The sequence below is a fragment of the Lissotriton helveticus genome, chromosome 3_1 (assembly GCF_964261635.1).
Source record: "Lissotriton helveticus chromosome 3_1, aLisHel1.1, whole genome shotgun sequence".
NCBI lineage: Eukaryota > Metazoa > Chordata > Amphibia > Caudata > Salamandridae > Lissotriton > Lissotriton helveticus.
The window spans coordinates 1,442,119,574-1,442,143,326 of NC_136061.1; the positions used below are offsets into that span (position 1 = coordinate 1,442,119,574).

At 42.2% G+C, this 23,753-nt stretch overlaps 1 protein-coding gene across 1 annotated transcript in view; it reads left to right on the forward strand.

Annotated features, from left to right (window-relative positions):
- Positions 1-23,753, forward strand: part of LOC144824265 (contactin-associated protein-like 5) — a 1,259,345-nt gene that overhangs the window by 985,911 nt on the left and 249,681 nt on the right. Inside the window, exons 15-16 of the mRNA XM_078683400.1 lie at positions 14,989-15,116; positions 15,204-15,377. Coding sequence (XP_078539526.1) covers positions 14,989-15,116; positions 15,204-15,377 — 302 coding nt within the window. The remainder of the gene's footprint in view (positions 1-14,988; positions 15,117-15,203; positions 15,378-23,753) is intronic.

The window sequence follows — 23,753 nt, forward strand, 5'->3', positions numbered from 1 at the left end:
GCCTGAGTGATTACTAGCCCTCCAAGTGGAGCCACCTATTCTCGGACCTTTGGCAGCAGTGCAAAATCTGTCCAGATAGCCAAAATTTAAATGTGGCTAAAAACTGCTTTGAGAACTGAGAAAAGACAGGGAAGAACCAGCTTGTCTACCAAGCTACATTCTTCTCTGCAGCAGAATATCCAGTACATTGGTCCTTCGCCATAGGGATATCGAGCCTCCTGGAACTCTAATCAAATACAGCCTCCTGCCTCATCCCACTGGAGAAGTCTGACTATCAAAAAAGAGACTAAGTCTGAATGCGGAAATCTGCACAGTAACTTTGTTCAGAGTCTTCCTGACAACAACACACCTGCCTCAGAAACCTCCTGCAGCCTTTCCCTACTGAACATTTTTTCAAGGATAAGTGCCGACCGGGCCCAATCCACTTAATGTTTTTGACCTAGATATTCACGGTTGGTGCTTTTATCTTTTAAGTGTTCATTTTTTACTGAATAGATTTGTGTTGTCAAATAATTAATTACAATTCACTCTATTTTTCTAAATTGGTGTGGGATATTTCTAGTGTTGTGTTTTTACTTTATTACGGTTTGTGTGCTGCATAAAGGATTTACACACTGCCTTTTTGTTAAGCCTGGCTTCTTTTTGCGCCGAGTTACCCAAAGTTAGGTACATTTTAATTTAGTGACTTTTTGCCCTTAACCCTGCCAGGAATTGTGGCTGTTGTTAGACCAGAGCTCCTTGTTCCCAAAGGACCTAGCGTGGCTTCAACACAATTGTTGTGTCACACCTAGTCCTGTTATTCAACCTGGACCCTAATAACCATGTGAGAAACAATTTTAACTACTCGAGGTCAGCTAAACATCATAAACTAAAACAAAACAGATATAATTCCTGTGGCATTCAAAAAAAGGATCTAACTGTATTTGGGTAAATTAAAAACAATGATTTATTAAAATGTCATCACATTACAGTACATCACAAGTTGCATCATTATACAAAAACATTACAATAAAAACCAAAGAGTCGACGCAGCGTTTCGGTGTCTTGACCAGTGTGTCACACCTTCTTCAGGACGGGTTTTTAAAATCACTAAAAAGAGAATGCCACAATTATACACAGTTTATAACAAGACCTCGAGCTATGACCTATACATATTGTTCTCATTATTTAAAAAACATTGCACATTTATTGAAGAAACTAATCATAACAGCAACAACTTTCCTATACTCGTTCATTACAGTTTTTCATCCACGTAATTCTAGACTTTCACATACAGGAAGTTTTTCTCTAATAGATTACCTTCTTCCCATTTAAGATTTTCACATACAGGCAATATTCTCTTTACAATTATGCTATTCCCTATTTGGGTTTGAATAGGGAATAGCATAATTGTAAAGAGAATATTGCCTGTATGTGAAAATCTTAAATGATGTTTAGCTGACCTCGAGTAGTTAAAATTGTTTCTCACATGGTTATTAGGGTCCAGGTTGAATAACAGGACTAGGTGTGACACAACAATTGTGTTGAAGCCACGCTAGGTCCTTTGGGAACAAGGGGCTGTGACAGAGGGTATTTCCTGACAACTAGGGACTTTTTGGTGTTTTAACATTAATCTACCCTGTCCCATATTGGCATATAGGGGATCTCCCTCTTTTTTCTTGTTAGACCAGAGCTAACACTCCAGTCAATCAACATTCAAATTTCTCACAAAAATGTATTACCAATGGGCAGAAAATCAGACAAGCATTTTAAAAAGCTTAGCTTTTTTTAAGGAACAATGACTAATTCATATTAGAAAGAGGTTTGCAAATTATATAAAAACACATGCTTTCATGAATTCAGTGGGATGTAGGGACAAGAAGATCCCGGATCAAGTCAGTCCCTACGGCCCTGATTTCAGCCTTGAATTACCAAAGGTCAAAAAATAAGACACACATTTTTTAGAACTTAGCTTTGTATAAGGAGCAATGACACATTCATTTTAGAAGGAGCTATGCAAATTATATAAAAAAACTACTGATGCCTCCAGGTCTTCAGTGGTATCTAAGGACAAGCAGATCCCAGATTAAGCCTGTCCCTTTAGCCCTTTTCTAATTTTACATTTAGACTTTGTTGTGGAGGTCAAATCTCACAAAGCACACCCAAAATACTCAATCCTGTGAGATGACGAAGCTAAACCACAATTTGAGGGATTACTGATCTATATTAAAAAGGGCTTTGTCTCTGCTTTTTTGGCTTTAAAAGCCAAAGAAGCGGAGATAAAAATATCGCCCTATCAACAACAGGGTGCTAACATGCAAAAAACCCTTTTTCACTACGCTTCCCTTTGCATCTCTAATGAAATGCAAAGTGGGCGTTCCAGTGCAAAATAATAGGAGAAATGTCGCTAAGCGACATTTCTCATATTATCAAGCTTCACGCTAACCCTGTTAGAGACAAAAAAAGCAGCGCTTACCACGGTTAACCCTGCTTTTTTACGTCTGCTAATTTTCAGACTTAGCCATGTAACCCAATGGGAGGTGGATTACATGGCTAAGTCCACCATGGGCAATCAACAAGGATATCCCTATCCTTGTAGTTTTATCGCTACATTACCAGCGATAACCTCCCATAATGCCGCTAAGGCTGGATTTTTTATCGCCTAGGCGGTTAGCTTTGTTAAAAACGCAATAACCGGGCGATATTATCCAGCGATAGCGGCGTTAAGAAAATTAACGCTAAGCGCCCCTAGCGTTAATTTTCCCTGTCACTTGTTAATATGCCCATCAGTTCTTAGTAGTAATGAAAGTATGTATCTGACTCTTTCTTGATGCAACACCAGACAGCGTAAGGACAAATGATTGGAAATGTCAGTGCCAGCACTGCAAAGCCTACCAAAATAGGATTTTGAATCCACAATCAGCCAGCAGCATTTGCCATGAAAAAAAGGAGATGTTCATATTTGCTCAACATGTGCATTCACCTCTGGTCCTATTTGCCTTCACAAGGCTAACCAATGAAGCTCCAAGGAAACTAAATAGGTTGTCTTCTTCTCCTTGTATATCCTGTCAGTTAAGAGCAATTGTGGTTTAATTTTCTTTTTTTGCCATGTTTTTGAAACACTTTCTTGTGGCAAGGAGCATATTCACTCCAACTAGACAAAGGTCATTCCAATATGTAGTGTGAGAGATAGTGCTAATGCTTTGATAATGAATATCATGCAGGTCAAAAGAAACGTAGAAGGTGCATGCAAGATATAGTATAAAAAGACTATTAACAACTGTGGAGTTTTAGCATAAACTAAACACCAATCCTAATCTACTGGCCTACAATAGTGCCTGTCTGAGAAATATTATTTTTCTCAATAAATGGTTTTCAATGCTATCTTACTCAGTTTATAGGACTTGCCACTAAATTGCCACTGTAACAGTCCCGTTCAGGAGCTTATGGTGCAAGCAGTGGTTACTGGTCAAAACATGGGGGTTGCGGCCTTCAACTCCTGTTGTCCTCGGCCACAAACTACTATTGGTCCTGAGCAATTGAGCCAAGTACTACCTTTCTGAACTTGAATCTCCATGGTAGCAGGGGTGGAGAAGTTCAAGGCTCTTCAGTAGAGGTTGTTCTTAGGTGTACACAGGTGTTATACTCAAACCACACACAGTGACCACATTAACTGATTTTCACTTAACGCAGCAAACGTGAGGGCCCTAACTTCACTGGGGCGCTGCTGACATCCTTGGGTCACAGATTCTAGAAAGCAAGGGTGATGGCCACCCTAAATTTAGGGTGGCCCCCACCTAGCATCCAGGGGTCAATGACTATACAAGAGAAGGGTTGCAAAGAGCACACTGGCATAATAATCTGACTACACTGGATCGGACATCTCACACTTTGCTTACTGAGATCCACTTCACAGAATCCATGCTGGGCCTCGCTCTCTCCACGTCCTCTCCTCCTCACAGTGTCTGGTCATCTTAATAGGCAAGCCGACAGCTGGTGCTCCAGGCTAATGTCAAGTGGTCTTGGCTACCTGGATGATGGCACCTGACCGAGAAGGAAATCTAGCAGACTTTGATCCCTAGTCCTTGTTACAGCAGCTAGAAATCTTGGTTCACATCTCTGTTGAGACTCTTATGGGACTCATGCTCCCACTTTTCTAGTCCATGTTCAGACACAAATACAGATATGATTTAGTATGTTGCCCTTTGTAATTCATATTGTGTGTATCAACTCCTTTTTAACCTCTTGCATACTATGGACACGTTGGAGCTGTCCTCTGCACCAATGCTGATCTACTTATGATGGCTCCAGCAGATCGTGGCACTCAAGGCAGGAAATTGCTCTTGTGCAATCATCAGATGAATTTCCTTTTTACCAGATAAGCCTCAGGAGCATGGGAAGAGCTTACCCAGCACCCAAGGCTCTTTTTTTTCTTCTGAAATGATCGTGCGCATCATTTCAGAGAGAGCAAAAGTGAAATGAGCTGATCAACGCATTTCACTCCCACTGCATCAGTGCTGGGGTGCATTTCTCCCCTTTCTAATGGTCCCTTTCCCTGATGGATCCCTGTTTGATGATCATAACAGAAGGGCAGTCCCCAAGCAGGTATCCAGAACCTAGACACCAGGACTTTTTTGAGGGGGGACCTGCCCCCTCACAATCAGCTAGTGCTCCCTGGGCCCACAGGTTTTTCTGCTCCCCTGGAGGCATATTGGAGGTTCTTACCTCCAATCTGTCCACCAGGGAGGCAGAAAGCCCACTAGACACCAAGGATTGTTTTTGCGGAGAAATAGGTGGGGGCAGTCTGCCTAAGTATTAGGCCTTAACCAACCCCTAATATGACCAGCAACAGTCATTTCAGTTTTGTTGCACCCCCTGGGGTAATGGCAACTGGACCAGCAACAGTCTTTCCACCCTTCTAGGGATTAATTTAAAGCATCCCTATCTTTTTGGCAAGCGGGGAAATATTTATTTTGATTTTTTTTATATATGTATGGATAGCAGAGTTGGGATAAGTCCCACTATTGTCCTACTTCAATGCTGAATGACTGCACTTTTCAGACTCAGGTCTGCTTTCACCTGAGGAAGCCTATCAAATCCAGGCAAATCTGAAAACTAAACACCAGGTGCAACCCGAGATAGTGTAGATTACATGACATTTTCTTACACAATGCCCTGAAAATCTTAAATTGTGACTAAAATTGCACATTTTACTTGCATTTATGTGACATAAACCTCCAGAATCCTCAGAGATTGACAAAATTCCTACCACACTACTTTCCTCCATTTGGCCCAAAATGTTACCCCTTATGTGTGGCTGGTGCTAACGTCCATGATGCGAAAGGCCTAAAAACACAATGTAGTGAAATCACCAATAGGGTAGCTCCATTGTTTGGACCCAGGCTCTGCAGCCACACTGGGAATGCTACCAAACCCAGACATTTCTGAAAACTAGACATCTAGGCAAGTCTAGTGTGATGTGCTTCAGGTAGATCTCACACGATTTTCTCACAACAGTTTCTCACTCACAATGCCCTGTAAACCACAAACATTACCTAAAATCACATATTTTCCTTTCATTGCTGTGTTGTTCCCCACTTTCCCCAATAAAAATGCTACCCCGCGTGTGTGACTTGGCCTAGTGCCCCCATATGCACAAATCAAACCAGCATCAATCAAAAGTTGCTCCATGAGACTCCCAATGACCTTGGGTTGATGCTTGCCTATCACATGCACTAGGGCCAGCCGCAAAAGTGAGGTAGCATTTTTATTTGGACAATTGGGATAATGATGGCTGGTAGTAATTTTGTAGATTCCTGCTGATTCCGGATGTTTACATCACAGAAATGCAAGGGAAATGTGACATTTTTAGGCCAAGTTTGAGATTTGCAGGGACTTATGGGTTAGAATATTTGTGGGATCCAAGCAAGGAATACCACTCTGGGCAACCCTGGGAGTCCAGTTCTCAGAAATGTATGAGTTTGGTAATTTCCTAAAGGGAAAACAACTAGCAGTGAAAAGTTTCATTTCCCTCTTCTCTATCCTTTTCGTTGTCAAAAGGACAGACTGCCACAGCAGGAGCATATGCAGTTCTACTTAACCCATAACACATGCCAAGGGAGTAGCTGCACAAAGGATGCTCTGATCCTCTTCCTCTAGTGTGTGTGTTTCTATCCTAACCCTCTGGAATCTTAGCAATCCACATCTGTCGGAGGGTTGCAGTCCTCCTCTCCAACTAGCCTTCCAGTCTTTTAGCTTCCAACATTAAACCTATTGGCCTCCATATTAACTACCATGCAAAGGCACACATACATTCCAGTACTCAAATGCAAGCATCACACACAGAATATATTTATCATTTAGGCCAAAAATGAGTTAAGTACACAGTTGTGAAAATTTACATGAGTGGACTGGTAGGCATCACCAAGGTGAGGTAGGTGGCAAGACCTGTATACTCTACTGATTACTATAAAACAAAAAACAGGTATGCTGTCACCTTCTGATCACTCCCCTTAACTACTGGCAAGGGCTGTAGTCCTCTACCACTACAAGGGTGCCCTTCCAAGTCTAACAATAACACATTCCCATGAGACGGCCTAGGTACTGGGATAATCTGTGTTTGTCCATTTTCAAAAATTTGTATCAAGTGTCCAGGTGTTAATGCAACTGGGCCACATCCATCAATATGTAGGGGACTTTTCTGTCCACACAGGTACATGGAATATGATTGAAGGATTTATTTTCACAGTATATTCCTTGACCAGGTAAAAGAGTGAACAAGGTCTGTAATACTCGCCGAACCTAAACAATGCCATTCTAGCATTTCTCTGTTTTATCACACTCATCAGTTTCCAGTTTAGGTTTCAATCCTTAAAGAAGATGATTTAAGGATATTTTGTATTACTTTTTTGTATTAATCTTTCAACTACCCGAGCCCATTCAGTAGCTCACTATTACATTTCATTATTTATGTCTTATTTACCCTTTGATGATTTCCATTCTTACATGTTACAGCTCTTGTGGCTGCCATGTTCCAATTTTTGTCCACATTTGCCTCTGAAGAGTAAGGGTTGTTGCCACGTTCTGCTTCACTTCCGACAAAGAACTAGACCATCAACCAAAGTCCCTGTCAAGCAAGATTGAACTTTGATAACTACCATAATGTGACAACCTAGTTGGAAGGGAAATAGATAATCCCGTTTCCACTACATGCTTGAGACTCTACCTGTATTTGTCAAGGATGTAGCTAATTCATCTCTGCCACATTCAAGCCAAGACAAGTCAATTGAAGCCCTCTCTGCTTTCGGATCTGCCCAGGGACACCAGCTCCCAGCCTGCACTGCCGCCGTTACCGCCTCGTCACTTCCTCACGCCCGGAGGTGCCAACAAAAGCTCCTAAGGGCTCCCGCAGCGCAGAAAGCCCTCTTTGCTGCCGGACCTGCCCAGGGACACCAGCTCCCAGCCTGCACTGCGGCCAATGCCGCCGCATCACTTCCTTGGGCACGGAGGCACCAATAAAAGATCCTGAGGGCTCCCGCAGTGCGGGACACGCTCGGGAGGTGCCCGGGCAAAGGGCGGGCCCTTCTGCACCCGTCCGCGACAGGACGTGGCAAGGCTGGGCCACCCCCTGACATTTTGGCGCCAAGGCAAACACAGTAATCACAGAGCTGGATTTAGGGTGGACAAACAAGGTACTGTTTTTTGGCATTTTGTGTTTAAGTGTAAACAGAGCGCAGAATGAGTAAGCCCAAGGCCACGGGCTCTCTGGTGGGTAGTGGGGTTACGGGGAGTTTGGATGCCTTTTCGATAAGAGCCGAATCACTGCTGGTTCATCAGATTCAGCTCACGGAAAAAAGACTTTCCCTGGACAGCATTGTGGCTCAAAAACTTTCATCTATGGGTGGTTTAGCTATGACTAAATCTCCTAATGACGGGGATAATTTGTGTACTGCCATACTTGGCGGCAACAATAACATAGAAAGAGCTATCTTCATCATCTTGCCACCCGTGCCACCCCCATTGCAGGAACCTATAGAGGCGCAGACTGTTTGTAGAAGCCTTCGAGAGAATGTTGTAGGGGATATTGATCCAGGCTCATCGCTAGGGCACGGGGCTGGGGCTACAGCGCTGATCACACCGACTACAAGTGATGTCACTATTTCAAGTTTAGGCAGAGAGGTTATTCCCCGTTCAAAAAGGGCCTCCAAACCTGTTAGCACCACAAAGTTCTTAGATAGCGACGAGCCGCCAGCAAAGCAAACCAGGGGTGGGGTATCTTCTAAATTAAAATAAAAACAGAAACAAAAGCCCAGACTAGAGACCCATGTAACTAGGCCCCTTGATACAGCAGGTTTTGTAGATAATCAAATGTACTATAATGGTGAAGGTGCTAGTTGGGGCTGATCTTGAGTACTGAAAAAGAGTGGAAACATTGCTAACTGCTCTTTTGGGGCCCTTACTAGGCAAACTAAGGTCAATAGAGGAAACATTTTCGTTATTCATGGCCCAGATTAGCGCACCTGTAAATGAAGCTAGCCAGCGTGTATCTAGCCCTTGTGGGGAATTGGAAGTTCCCAAATCACCAGTCGCACCTGCCATAGCAGCGGGTAAGGGGGGAGAAAACGGGTTCAATGAACAGCCCACGGGCACACAGGATGGTGGGAGTAGAGTGCAATACCCAGTTCCCTCTGGAGGAAATAGAAATAGCACAAACATCGCCCCCAGGGGACATAGGGACCTGAGGGCAGGGACTGCAGACAATTTCTCAGTACAACAATCAGCCCCCACTAAAATAGGGGTTAGAGCCACTACACATCAACACTCTAGGGAGTTGTCAACTCAAAGTGCCCAGGGTACCATAGATCTGCCGGTTTTAGATCTACCCCCGCCTCATGTCCATATACAGTGGTCTTGCCGGGCGTCCCGGCCTGTACGAGTGATGGAGAAGAATCCACCTAAAAGTTGATTAAAAAGGCAGCACACAGGATGTGTAGGAATGTAGGGTTCAATATCATCGACCATAGGCACATCCTGATTTTTAGAAGGGTGTCTTGGATTGGCAGTTCCAGGAAAGTTTTCCCAGGGGACTGCGTGATTGTGTATTTAAGGTACCCTGAGCTTGCCCGCAAGTTGCTCACTCAGAGTAAGGGACTTTATCAAGATGTGGGCAGCGCAAGTATCAAAATGCTCCCGCTGGGCTTCTTTTACAGACACATGATGAACCCGAATGACCAGCATGAACACGGGGGCTCTTGGTGGGAGCGTATGGGGGAGGCCTCATAGCCCCGGCACATAACTTTTATGCCCCACCTCAGTAATGCTGGAGATTTAAACAATATCGATTGACTGGGTTTGCCTGGGGCAGTTAAGGGTGTTCATGCCCATGGAAACAAAGTCACCGCTATAGATTCGGGAGGGTCAGATGTGTCGAGCACAAATGGGGAAGCTGTAAGTCCAACTACCTCAGATTATCTAGTAGCCCGAACGCAAGAGCTTAAAGACCCAAATATGGAACCCCAAGGGCCCCAAAGCCACCTGACATTGTCTAGCTTAGATAGACAAAATGAGAGAGATTTTAAAATAGTTTCCTGAAACATTGCAGGTTTATCTGCCAAATTCAAGAATGAAGATTATTTTATATAAGGAAATTTCAAATGATCTGTTTACAGGAAACATGGGAAGTAGAGAATAGCACCTTCCATTTAGAGGGTTAGAAAACCTACCAGCATGCAAGGCAATAACAGGGAGAGCAAGAGGAGGGTTGGCCATATATGTTGATCTCAGGATACAGGGCAGATGGATTGACTTGGATTGAGACTCATATATTATGCAGGGGCTTAGGTTTTATAATAAGGGTCACAAGCTAGTTTGTATTCATTTTTATAATGCAACGTCACCAGGTCAGGGTACTGTAAGTGTAGATGAGCTGGATAGTAGGCTCACTCACATACAGGAGCGAGGGGCGTTGGTGCCCCATCTGGTTTTAGCTGGCGACTTTAATTGCCACCTGTGTCCAAATTTGAAAGTTAATTGTGGGGATCGGTCATCGTGTACACTGGAAGAGGGCCCTCATATGGAACACACAAAGGAGGGAAGGGTTCCATGTAAGTTTTTAAATATGCACACCCTCGCACATACCATGGATCTGGTTGAAGTTGGAAAGGACAAAACGATCCACCCCACATTCAAAGGCAGGGGATGGGTTTCATTTATTGATTTCATTGTTGTTTCCGTAGCACTAAAACACTGTGTCTTGGGTTTTAGAATTTGTTTAAGTATTTTCAGTGACTATAATCCGCTTGTCATGTCCCTTGTGGAGTTAAACCTTTGTAAGAAACCATCTAGTGCGGGGGTGGTATGTGCCACAGATCAAGGTAGGAGGCTGAGATGGTCACAGGCTAATGGTGAAGCCTTTTACAGAGCACTATTAAAAGACTGAACAGGTCATTGCGAACTGTTTAGACCCGAATGTGGAGGGCCTTTGAGGGTGTCGCTCAACTAATTGACGGTCTGCTCAGAAGAACTACATCACACAGAGCTAGTTCGGACAACCCAAGGTGGTTTGACCAACAGTGTTATTGTGCCTTGAGAGAGTCACTCTAAAATCTTCCCCAAGAGATGAGGGTAGGATAACCCTTTGTAGGATAATCTATAAGTTGGCCGTTAAAGGCCGTAAAACTAAATTACAACAGCAAGCTTGGGAGGTTCTGAGGGAGGCGATGGAGTTAAAGGATACAACTGCCTTTTGGAAAGTTATAAACAATCCTTGTTTCCAAGAGGCAAATAAACCCAGGCTAGTTAACAAGACCTTGCCGGAGCAAAGGTAAAAGCATTTTTATGGGCTCTATAATCACTGCTCAGTTGAGGCTCAGTCGGAGGATGATCGGGAGGAACGGAATATCATCCCGATAAGTTTCTCTTTCGGTGAGATTAAGGTAGGGATTGAAGGTTTGACCCGAAAAAAGGCCCCGGGTCCCAATGGGGTTCCACCCGACCTTTTTTTAAGTAAGGTAGATCACTGGGCGCCCATTCTGACCAGAGTCATTAATGCAGCAGTAGATATAGTTATGCTGCCATCCTGGTCCACAGCCCCGATTATTCCCCTTTTTAAAAAGGTAACAAGGATAGCCCACTTTGTTATCTACCAATTTCCCTAATTGATGTGTCAGCAAAGGTTTTAGGGCGGGTTATCCTCAGCCGGCTAATGGATTGGGCTGAGGATCAGCATATCATAACTGACACCCAATTTGGCTTTAGGCCAGGGAAGTCAACCACCGACCAATGTCTTAACTTATATGTACTTGTAGCCAAGTACACCATTGTCAGCCAAGGGACTGTGTACCTGGCATTTACGGACTTGACGGCAGCCTTTGACCGAGTTAACCAAGGGAAATTATGGGCAATCCTGGGTGACCTTGGAGTGGACCTTGGACTTATTAATATCCTAAAATCTTTGCACCAGAATATCACCACCACGGTCAGATGTAATCAGGAGGGAAGTACCACAGAACACTTTTTATGCTCAAGTGGGGTCAGACAGGGCTGCATTCTGGCTCAATTTTTGTTTACATTGCACATAAATAGTCTGGATCAGGCACCTAGCACATTACAAGGGTGACACACCAAGGATTAGCTCTTGAGAGATCCCTGTCCTGCTTTATGCGGATGACGCAGTTCTCCTTGCCCGCACTTCCAAAGGGCTGGAGATTCTGATAGATGGCTTTGTTTCTTTTATGGAGAACTTAGATTTGTCCCCCAATTTGTCCAAGTCATATATTATGGAAGTGGGCAAAAAAACAAGTAAAAAGTGCGATTATATGGTCGGTTCTGATCGCCTGGGAAAGGTGCACTCCTTTTTGTATCTGGAGATTTTATTTGGTAGACGTCTAAATTTAATAAATTTACTTGAGGAGAAATGTCGCACTCTAGCTAGTTGCTCTGTGTCGATCGTGAATTTTGCACATAGGCTAGGTCGATGATCACCTGAGCAAATTTTTAGATTATACAGCTCCATTTGTTGTGCCAAACTCCTCTACGGAAGCGAGGTATGGGGTTTTATCGACGTGCAGCATTTACAAATCGAGAAAAATAAGTATCTTTTGCTTGCTCAAAGTGCCTCAGAGTACATCATCCCACATTGTCCATGAAGAACTTGGTGTTTGTTACATTAGTGACAGGTTGGGAGTCAAACCCCTCGTCTGCTGGGCAACATTTGGGCAAATATGGAGGCCACATTCAGTAGGCAGGTAAAAGCAGACTGCCTTACCTGCGACCGGGGGCTTAAAATCCCATGGCTAAAGTATGTGAAGGATGCCCTCGAGGGAATAGGATGTGCAGACCTTTTTACTGACCCTTCTAAACTATCTGTGCAGGATAAGGCCTTGGTTAAGGACTGTTTTTTTAAGCATGTTGCAACACTTAGGGAAGACAGGGAGCTGATTAAATCGTCAGTGAGAGAACATCTTCTAACCAAAACATCAGTCGGCATTGAACCCTATTTGTCTTACTTTCATAATGCCCATGATAGATTTTTAATGACACGGTTCAGGTTAAATCTTCTGCACCACAATCAAGCTGACCCGGCAGGATATACATCGTCTATAGAGATGAAGGGACCGTGTGGCTGGAACCAACGGTCTCCACAGGATACCCTTCACTTTGTTTTACTATGTCCGTTTTATTCACAACATAGGAGCCTCTTTTTAAAGAGAATTTTAAAGAAAGCTAGATTTAAACATGCAAGGGTGGCCCTGTTACTTTTAGAATTGTCCTCAGACGCTTTGACTCTGTTTTGTACTGTAAATTTTTTAAGGGCAGCGGTCAGGCTTAGAGCAATAAGGGGCATTGGGTGAACATAGGTCGCCCGTGATGTCATTCTTTCTATGGGCTCAAGAAGGAACTTGCTAAGGGGAGAGGTTCTTAATTATTGATGTACTAAATATGTATCATGTAGAATTTTAGATTGTTGAATTGTTTTTTTTTTTTAAGTATGATGTATTTTACTTGTACTTTGATGGTATTTTTTCTATACCCAATAAAGTATTGTGATTGATTGATTGATTGATTTGATTATTTAAAAAAAGAATCATAAAATAGTAGCATAAAACACTAAAAGTAGGTAAATAAATAAGGAAAATCGCATTAAAAAGCATTAGTTACCCAAGCTGATTGTGGATTTTACGAAGCATTCCACAGGGTAGCAACGTTCTAAATGTTTAACATTTAGATAAAACAAAGTGCTGGTCTGCATTCACTAAATCAGTAGTTCTCTAAAACAGTAAATTGAAAGAGGTGCATGAGGAGTTAATAAAATATGCAGAAAGCCACAAAGTGCAGCAATGTCTACAGTGAGGATTTATCACAGGGACAAATAGGAACTGATGTCTAGTTGTATTGTTCAGATAAAAAACTGAGAAGACTATGTATGCTTTCCAGTCTTGGTGATTCAAGAAGTACCAGCTCCTCATCTTTAGCCTCTTGATTCATAGTTCATTATAAAACTACTGTTTGAAGATGCCTCACACCAGGTGGTAAGTTATGTTTGTCAGATAATTGAGTAAATGGCCTATGGCAGTGCATAATGTGGTTTCACTGTCGTTTTATTTTCACTATTTTGAAATGATTTGAATAGTCACAGTTGCTGCTAAAGGGCAATCAATATATGGTGTTTGACACCCTTTACAATCCAAAAAAGCAGATTTAAAATATGAACACAACGCTGGGTACACATACTGAAGTACACTTATGTGAATGAACAGGAAATAGATTGCTGCTTGAAATGTTGAGAAGAAAGATTATTGAGTATTTAAATCGTGTCCGATAAATAAACCTACATAAAGTAAATGAGTCTTGTAAATGGTTTGCAGGTCCCAACTGTGTACTTAGGTCATTAACGAAAAGGAAACAGTCTGATTTATGCAGAAATTGAATGTAACTGCAACACACTATTGCAGAACGTACTTAATATCTAAACAAAGACGAAAGGCATCTTATAGTTTACAATGGGATCACTGATCCCATTGTAAAATATAATCTATGATAGATTTCAGAGCAAGACATGATTAACAACTGCTTGCTACATGAAGCTTGCTGCGATGGAGTTCCTGTGATGAGCGTTCCACAGTAAGGGCTCACCACAGCTGAAATCCATGTTCCAATGGTACACGCCAGGAAGGATCTGAGATCTAATCCCCGACAAAACTGATCTCTCCAAGATATCGCAGGGCCAGATGGGGCAGTCACTCCTTTTAGGTAGCGGACGCCAACCTCTGGAACTCCCCGCCATCTTCCATTCCCAACGCAGAATCTCTCTCTGTTTTCATAAAATTACTGAAAAGATTACTCTTCTCATCATAGATGGCTGATTCGTGCCTCCTTCCTCACCTCCGTCTGCTCAGCGCCTTAACACCCTGGGGTATAAGTGCACTTTATAAATGTTATCCTGTCCTATTCTTCCACAAACAGTAGTGACTAACCAGGGTAGCCTGCAGTTTACTACTGAGTTTCTGCTGTATTTGCTCTGAATAATTTTTTGTGAATTTTAGTGAGAATTGCTCTAGTCAAATAACATGATGGTCATGGCAATGATAATAATTATGATAATGTCAATAACAGCAACACCAACAAAACAACAATGATAACAACATTATTATTCATAATAAGAATAATAATGAGCATGAGAATTATTATTATTATAACTAGTACTACTTCTACTTCTGGTAACACTAATAATATTTGTTAATTATTAGTAGCATTAGCAATCGTGGTGTGGTGGTAGTAGTACTATCATTAATGGGAGTAGTAGTATTCGTTCTCCTATTATTAGTAGTGGTTTTGATAATAAAAACATGAATTACTAATATTTGCATCAATAATTAGATTAGCACTGGTTTTACTACTAGGAGTACTGCCGCTGCTTCTATCACTAATAATAATAGTTTTTCTTAAGTGCTATTGATACAAAACTGCCAAATACATACCTAATACCGAAGCTGGTTGTTTTCTTCACAGGACCAGTGATACGGGTCTTCTAACCTTCAAGGACCATTTACCAGTTACTGGAATAGTAATCACAGATACTAACAGATCCAACTCAGAGGCAGCCTGGAGAATTGGCCCCTTGCGTTGCTACGGTGACAGTAAGTAGAGCAATCCGTGCACACGTGTTTTCCTTCCCGGAGTCACGCTGCGCTCAAGTTGTTGACGAGAATGCCTTTGATTTGCAGGAAGCTTCTGGAACGCGGCCTCCTTTCACATCGAGGCGGCTTACCTGCACTTCCCCACGTTTCCTGCCGAGCTCAGCGCCGCAGACATTTCATTTTTCTTCAAAACGACAGCCGTGCCTGGTATATTCTTGGAAGCGTTTGGGATAACAGATTTCATACGAGTAGGGCTGCCCTGTAAGTAATTTGTCAATTTTGCTTCAGTCAGAGTGGTAAAAATAAATATGATTGTTCTGATGGTTTTCATGTGTTTATATCCAGGCTGTCTTACATGAGCAAAGCAAAACTGTTTGTAAAATGTCTATACTTTAAACAAATTTACTCCAGCATTCCACAGACCATCGTTTGAGCATTTAATCTATTTCAATTGAAAAGTTGTCTTCTTGTGTGGAGCAGAGAAGTCGCATGTTAAAGTGGGTCAGCCACGATTCACACTATTTTTATTCCCTCAAATTACGTGTCCACATTGTGTTTGTAATTAAGGTTTACAATAGAGAACGGTCTCCACGAAACGTAAGACACATCCACCCAGTGGCGGCTGGCATGTGTGGGGGGGCGGGGGACGTGTGCACAAATAAAAAAAAATATATATATATATACCCTTACCGAACACACCCTCCGCTCCGGACCTCTTTTTTTTGTCAAATGCAGGCACCAGACCCTTTACCCATCCTGGCGCTGCTCATATGCTGTTAACCAGCTCGAGAACAGCCTCCTTGTTGGAGGGACTGGCCTCTCAGGCCTCTTTCGGTGCTCCCCAGTGCATTGGAGGCCTGGCCTTGCTCTCAACTCAGCTGTCTAAGATAGCTGGGTTGAGAGATTTACAGTGCACATTTCTGGCTGGCCGACCCAAGATGGCCAGACAACCCAAGATGGCCACCCAAAGAGACGTGCACTTTAAACGGTGCACAGGCAGCCCTCTGCCACCCACTCCTCCTTGCTGCCACTCAGCAGGCGTCGCCCTGTCCTAACACTCGGTTCAGGACGGAATGATGAAAAACAAAATGGCAATAAATTACCATTTTATTTTTCATCTCTGGGGCTTTGGAGGGCATTTAAGTGGGGCATTGCTCCTCCCCTCCAAAGGAGGAGCCGCCCCTGCACCCACCTGCTTTACAGTCGGGCAGAACTAAAGTATCTCAGCTACTACTCTGGCTCCATCACTGACATACTCCTCATCGGAGGTTTGGTATTCAACATGCTTCCCAATTTAGAGTGGGCGGTTGAATGGCCAGGTTTTACTATCCGTATTATCACAAGGACAACCCCTTCTATGACCATACGAACCAGGGTCAATGCTCATTTTATGCAGAGTTCACTGTGGGACTCTTTTTTTTCTAGGCAAATAAGTAAACTATTTACATCTGTTTGGGGAAGCTGTCATTCACTGTATTACTCATAAGCACCATGTGGTAAATACATATTTCATAAACAAATTGGTAAAATAATTGATCACAACTTGCTAACAGTGGTTTCTGTGGTCATTTTCTGTATTATTTTTCAAGAAATATGCTGACAATATTATAACTACTAACATAAGTGCTGATGAAGCAGTGCTCCAGTGTGTGAACAGTTACAAATTATACACAAAGACACACAATGCAAAGGTTCACTCGTTATCAGTATTTACAAAGATGAGCACCAAGTGAAAGAATGTTGACGTTTTGAGCCCTAAAGGATCTTGGGGTCTTCTCAGGACAATAGCAGTTCGACTTACTACCTTTAAAGTAGGTGAAGACAGAAACCAAGACCAATTGTGGGTCTATATCCACCTAATGTCCAAGGTTATGTTCCGGTTATGGCGTCAGGCTTCCATAACTTACCATTCAAGGAATCAACTGTGCACTGACCAGTCAGCGATTGTCAAGGAAATGAGATGAGTATCTGGCATAAATCCTCTGTGGAAAAATACCACTCGTAGGCAGCAATAACAAAATCACCATAAATTCCACATGGCATGTGTAAATCTGCCAGTGCGTGGTTCTGAAAGAATTATACAATGTATGTATCACTGGAAATACTATTAAGTCCAGCTTCCACTTGTAACATACAGTCCATGTACAGTGTTTCGTGCCTGTCATGCAACCCTGTGGCCATTTATAAAAGGTGCATATCATGCACCAGCCATCTGTATATTGCTTGCCATGGCTGGTGTCAATCGAAGAAAACATTTTTATCGTATCTTTGGGAGGGTCACCCATAGTAGAGCCAATTTCAAAATCCATCATGTTTAAAACATCTAAAGCATAAGTCAGATGATATCTACCCAACAGTGCCATCCTTTACATGCTAACCTGAATGTATTCACTAGTGTCCGTGGATCAAGCCACTCAACAAGAGGTGTCCAACATGAACAACCCAATACGGTGCCTGCCTGTGGATCAAGTACTCGACACGAGGCTCCCGTCATAAACAAATGTGGATGGCGTGTATTGTATTTGTAACGCCAAACTTGGGCCTTGCCTTACCATCCAAGTTCAGCTACAATGGTCTTTTATTTGCCTACTAAAATTTGTCGAGGGGAAGAAATGCATTAAAATTATACTTACATTGCAGTCATGATGTAAAGACCACAAACTCAGAATTCCATTTATGGATTTTTATTACAAGGCCAAAAATAATTGTATATAGACACACCTCAAAACCAATGAATATAGGTACAGGAAAATTAATACAAAGCCAAATCTGTGCATATAATCGATTAGACTGAAGAGACACAAAACTATAAACTCCAGGATTAATACACAACCCAAGATAGATGCGGAGTCCAAATCCCTTTTCAATAGGAAAGAAAGCATGAAATATCATTCCCTACACTACTCTCATGAATGATGCTTCTAGTTGGCTACCCAATCTCTGTTCCCAAAGGTGTCAGCACGTGTAGACTTCCTTAGAAGTACTCACGTCAAATGGGTCAAATAGCTTAAAGCTATTGAGCTCATTCTCAAGGAGCTCTCTTTTCTCCGAAAATCTAGAAGTCTGCCTTTCTGTCCCTGAGCACAATACAAAAAGAATAAATTCAGCCCCCTCCTCAATGTATCACATGACCAATCATTTCACTTCTTTAATACACTGGTAGGTTTCCATGATTTCTTCATTGAAATCTTCTTCGCTTCTTTGACCTTGGAGTGTAGATAGGCCAAGCACAGACAATATCCTCCCTGCTCACTTCTCAAACTGTTCAAAGGCATTCCAGTTATCTCCTTAAACTAAAATAATGAGGATGCATTCCTTCTACCTTCAATGGGATTAAAACCTACTGTTCTAGCACGAACAAAGATACATTTAATTAATTCCACAGTAGCTGAAGAAGCTAAATTGTAAACACTCTGCAGCTCAAGGCCTAGACTGCAGGCAACTTTAACGCATAAGTATTTGAATATGAATATAATGTCTCCCTACACCTGTAGTTATAAAATAATGGTGTCTTCTAATATATGCAAATTCTGTGTAAACGACACATTACATTTCTTGGTTAGCATGTAGAGTAAATGCATTTAAAACATACTACAGGATGATACTAAAATATGCAGGTGCGTTTAAATCATGATTATGAGGCACCTCTACAATCAGAGTGCTGTATGCGCTCTATCAGTTACCCCCTCTTATGACTAGTGTCAAAACACCAACAATTCACATTCTCGTTATTTGTCTTTGCGGGAGAGAGTGATTTACAAAGAAGGTGTAGCTTGCTGTCCTTGTCGGAATCTCTCTAACCCCTTAAGATGCGGATAATGACTGTCCTGCAGTCGTTCTAACTGCTGCTTTCGTTTCCTCATGGAGTGTTCAGCATGACGTGCATTTTGCAATTTGTGAGCCTTAATGATACCCAATAATATAATGATAAAAACAACTGTTATTATGATTGGTTCCAAAATATTCCCACTATCCCTTGCCCCAGGCTTCCAAACCAATGTCCAATCTTCCCAAAACCTTTGCCAATTTGCTCCCATAGGCCATCTGTAGCCAAATCACGCAAATCTTGATGGATTTCTGATATGTTATTGATATATTTACGAATATCCCGACTATTGTCTGGGACATATGTGCAGTATTGCTGCACTTTTATTAATTTACAGACTCCTCCAGCCTTTGCTAGAAGAACGTCTAGAGCAAGTTGATTTTGAAGAACCATAGCCGTTATCGAAACAATCTCCCCATCCACAAGTAGTAAGATTTGGGCCGTATTCACAGAGTGTTTATCTACTATAGTTGCTCTGATCTTCACGTCATTCAAAATCACACCCACACTTGGTATAATGGCTCCAAATATATCACCAACAACTTCTCCAGCACTTACCCCACGTTTTCCCCTGTGAATTCTTTTTCCCTCTAGAGGCCATAGGGCCATAGGTCCTCCTCATGAAAGACTTTGGGAAATACTACTGCTAAATAGCAAGTGTCATACCAGTTTTTGGGGAGTTTCATGTAAGCACTTTGTCCCCACACAAAATACACATTTGGCACTATGGTCAATTTATCTAATAGTGCCTTCCTTATTGCTTCTTCAATTAGGAACATATGTTCACAATCACTCTCACCTACAACAATCTTATCATAATAAGTTGATCAGTGTCTAATGCCTAATTTTCCCTTTTGCTTAAAGTCTAAAGTTATGGGACCAGAACCTCCCTTTGCCTTATGTTCTAATTCTTCTTGTGTCCATGGGATGACCTTATGCTTTGGATCTGGTCTAAATAGTGTTTGTCTATGTCGATCCTCTATCTGATCTATGAATTTCTTTTCAATATCAGTTCAATATCAGTCAGCATGCAAGTTAAATTATGCCTATGAGCATATGAGGTGTCTAATGTAATAGTGGGCACAAAATACGTAGACATCCTCTCTACCTCCTTATAATAATCATATTTATTCATATACTTTAGAACTGGGTCTTCTGAGAGTACCACATCATAATTGGAGAAGTAATACTCAAAATGGGCCTTACTATAAAACATGCTCAGCAACACACTACATGTGATGCCATGAGTCAAAGGTAAGTGGTGATATCGAATGCCCTCTTCTACTGATGTGGGTAATTGCATGCACACATATCAATCTTTCGCTTCCATCGTGTCAACGTACTCATACAGAAATTGAGCATATGCATTCAGGGTGAAATCTCCTTTTGATAAATCTACATGTAACATCCGGCTGTTTTCCCTAATTATGTCTCTCTCTAGCAGAAGCACCCTTACCTAAATCTGTAGTAGATGAGGTAGGTGTTATATCATTCTTTTCCAAATCCTGAGACCCCACCAGTGACGTAACAATCACCACAGCTATGCCAATAATCACCACAACAATAGGGGTAAAAAATTAGGCACTTCATTTTTCGTCCTGACTTTTCGGATCCCATCTTGCTTTTTGTCTCGATTAGACTTCTTTTCCTTCAATAAAGTCTTGGATTAATTTGCTTGTTTAATCTGACCGTTTACAATGTCTTTAATGTCTTTTTCATTTGATTCTTTTCACAATGTTCAGTTCAATAACACTAAACTTATTGAAGAGATGTAGTCAACCTTACTCTCAATTCTTCTCTCTAGTAAGTCTGCTTCCTCTTGGGGCTAGGTTATCTTCTTTCTAAGGCTAATAAATGTCTCTTTAAAGTTCACACGTCATCATTTATGATGTTTGATCCAAGCATAGTAAGAACAAGTTGCAATATTTCAGCACAAATTTCTCCCAATTTTTGTACAGTTGGTTGTCGACCAAAAGTAGGTTAATGAACTTGGTTGAGAATCAAAAAGCGCAATCCACTCAGCCTTGTTGGATCATGAACTTTTAAGGTAAGTAATCCAAATGCGTTGATTCCAGGGACTATTAACTGAAGATTGATTGTCAGGGTGCTCCCTTCGTGACTCATTGTGCCTGTTCCCAGTATCCCGGTTTCTGCATCTGTAGCCAGGTACGTCCACTCTGGAGATGCGTGCTTTCGAGACCGCACTCTTTCCCTTCTGGATCGTCTCAGACCATCCGGTCTTTCTTCTGTTTCACTTTGATCAGATTCGGATGTTTCAGGAATCGGAGCAAGATCTTTCTCATCTGTAAGTCTTAGATTCAGCCTTTCTTTATTTGTTGGCCACTTTGCTGTTACAGCATCTACTCTCCTCCGTTCTTCCTCGTGATCTGATCCTTCTGCACCGGACGGTTCACTCTGCTTGGTCTCAAAGTTCACTTCCATGATATCATCTATTTCAGAATCTGCATTCGCTTCAGAAGTTGCTTGATTTATTCGGTCTTGCTCGACCGATTGTTCCGCTTCATTGAGAGTCTTCACAATCTGACTTGTCCTTTCTGTTTCTGTTGCTCTCTCGATTGCACTTCTCGGAACAAGAGGCATTGTCTCGTCGACAGGTTCTGTGACTCTGCGAGTATGGGAAGCATGGATCAATCCTCCGCACATTTTACCGCTGTACTTGTGACTAGAAGCACCTGGAATAGTCCACGCCAACGTACAGCAAGGCAGCTTTTCCTCACGTGCTTTCAGACCACAACCCAATCACCAAGGCTTAAATCATACAGCAGGTCACTCGAGGTGGATGCAGTCACAGCCTCGACCTGGTGGGACACAAAATTAACCACATCTGCCAGTCCTTTACAATAACCCATAATCAAATCATCTGTGATGTTTATCAATGCTATCGCTGGCACCATAGGCAGTCACAAAGCTCTTCCCATCAATATCTTGTGGGGATAGAGCCCTGTTCTCCTATCAGGTGTACTACGCAGACTCATTAGCACAAGAGGGAGAGCATCAGGCCATTTCAATGAAGTTGACAAACACACGATTGACATCCTCATTTTAATTGTGCCATTTACTTGTTCCACTAGACCAGAAGCCTTGGGCCTGTAGCTACAATGTAATCTCTGATCAATTTGTAAAGCTGCGCATAAAAATGTCAAGAGTTTGTTGTGGAAGTGTGTTCCTCTATTTGTTTCCACCGAGGTCGAGATTCCAAACCGCTGTATCAGTTCCCTTAAAAGAAACTTTGCCCCAATGAGACTGACACATTGCCTCGTTGGATATGCCTCCACCCATCGTGAAAAGATACAAACCACCACCAGGACATATCTCAACCTATTGTATATCGGCATCTCAATAAAGTCTAACTATTCTGTTGAAAGGACCTCCTGATCTTCCAATGTGACTAATTGCCACCACAGTTCTATTTCCCACATTCATTTGTTGACATGTAACACACCTATGACAAACTGCTTCAGCTTGCACACGGAATCGGGGGTTAAACCAAGTCTGTCTAAACACTCGCACCATGGCATCTCTTCCAAGATGAACTGCTCTGTGAATCTGCCTTGCCATTGGGCTCAGTAAACAGTTTGGTAACACTGCCCTTCTATCTGTTGATACCCAGTGCTATCATCTCCCTTTTAATAGCCTGCTCTAACCCATGAAGCTGCTTCCTCCTCTGAAACCTCATCTTGCAGTCTCTTCACCTTATCCCATGAATCGGCTAAAGCTAACATCATGCTGAGCTCGGTCTCTTCTGCACTTTCTCCTACGTATCCTCCATTAAAAATACAAACATGTAATGCACAAAAGCGAGCCACTTCAACAGCAAAGTTATTTCCCATGGTGACAAAATCTTCTCCTTTCCCATGAGCCACTCATTTTAGTACTGCAATGGCTTTTGGTTTCTGTAAGGCTTCTAGTAAATGACGAACATATTCACCATTATGAGTAGGGAAGCCGGATAACGTTAAATATGCCCTCTGAGACCGTAACTGTCCAAAATCATGAACCACTCCAAACCCATATTGGTTGTCTGTATAAATGGTCACTCGCACTCCATCTGCGATGATACAAGCACGGGTTAAGGCAACAATTTTGGCCACCTGAGCAGAATATACTCTTGTTAAACAGGCAGCTTCGACCACTCCCAAAATAGTACAGACAGCAAAAGCAGCTCTCAGGTACCCTTCATTGTCTCTTAAACATGAACCATCAACAAAAAGGATCAGATAAGATTCGGGCAGTGGTCTACAATGTCAGGTCTGGGTTTGGTAGCTAGTTCAGTAACATCCAGACAGTCATGCTCTTCACAATCTTATCCCTCTTCTTGTGGAAGAGGCAACAATGTAGCAGGGTTCAAGGTAGTACAACGCTTTAGAGTAACGTTTCCAGCAGGTAATATGACTTGTTCATATTTTCTAAGCCTATTATTGGTGAGGTGCTGCGTTTTGGTCCTTGTCATTAGTAATTCCACTGAATGTGGCACATACACCACAAGTGGATGACCCATTACTATGCTTGCACATCTCTCAATGCTGACACCTGTAGCAGCAATGGATTTGAGACATCCAGGCAACGCAGCAGCTACAGGATCTAGCGTAGCTGAAAAGTAAGCCACTGATCTACAAGCACATCCATGTCTCTGTACGAGGACCGCTAATGCACATCCTTCTTTCTCACAGTAAGAGAAAAAACGTTTTATTGTAATAAGGCATTCCTAGGGCTGGAGCACCACATAAGCTCTCTCTCAGCACGTGGAAGGCACTTAAGCTGTCATCATCCCAAGATACCGGATCACTAAT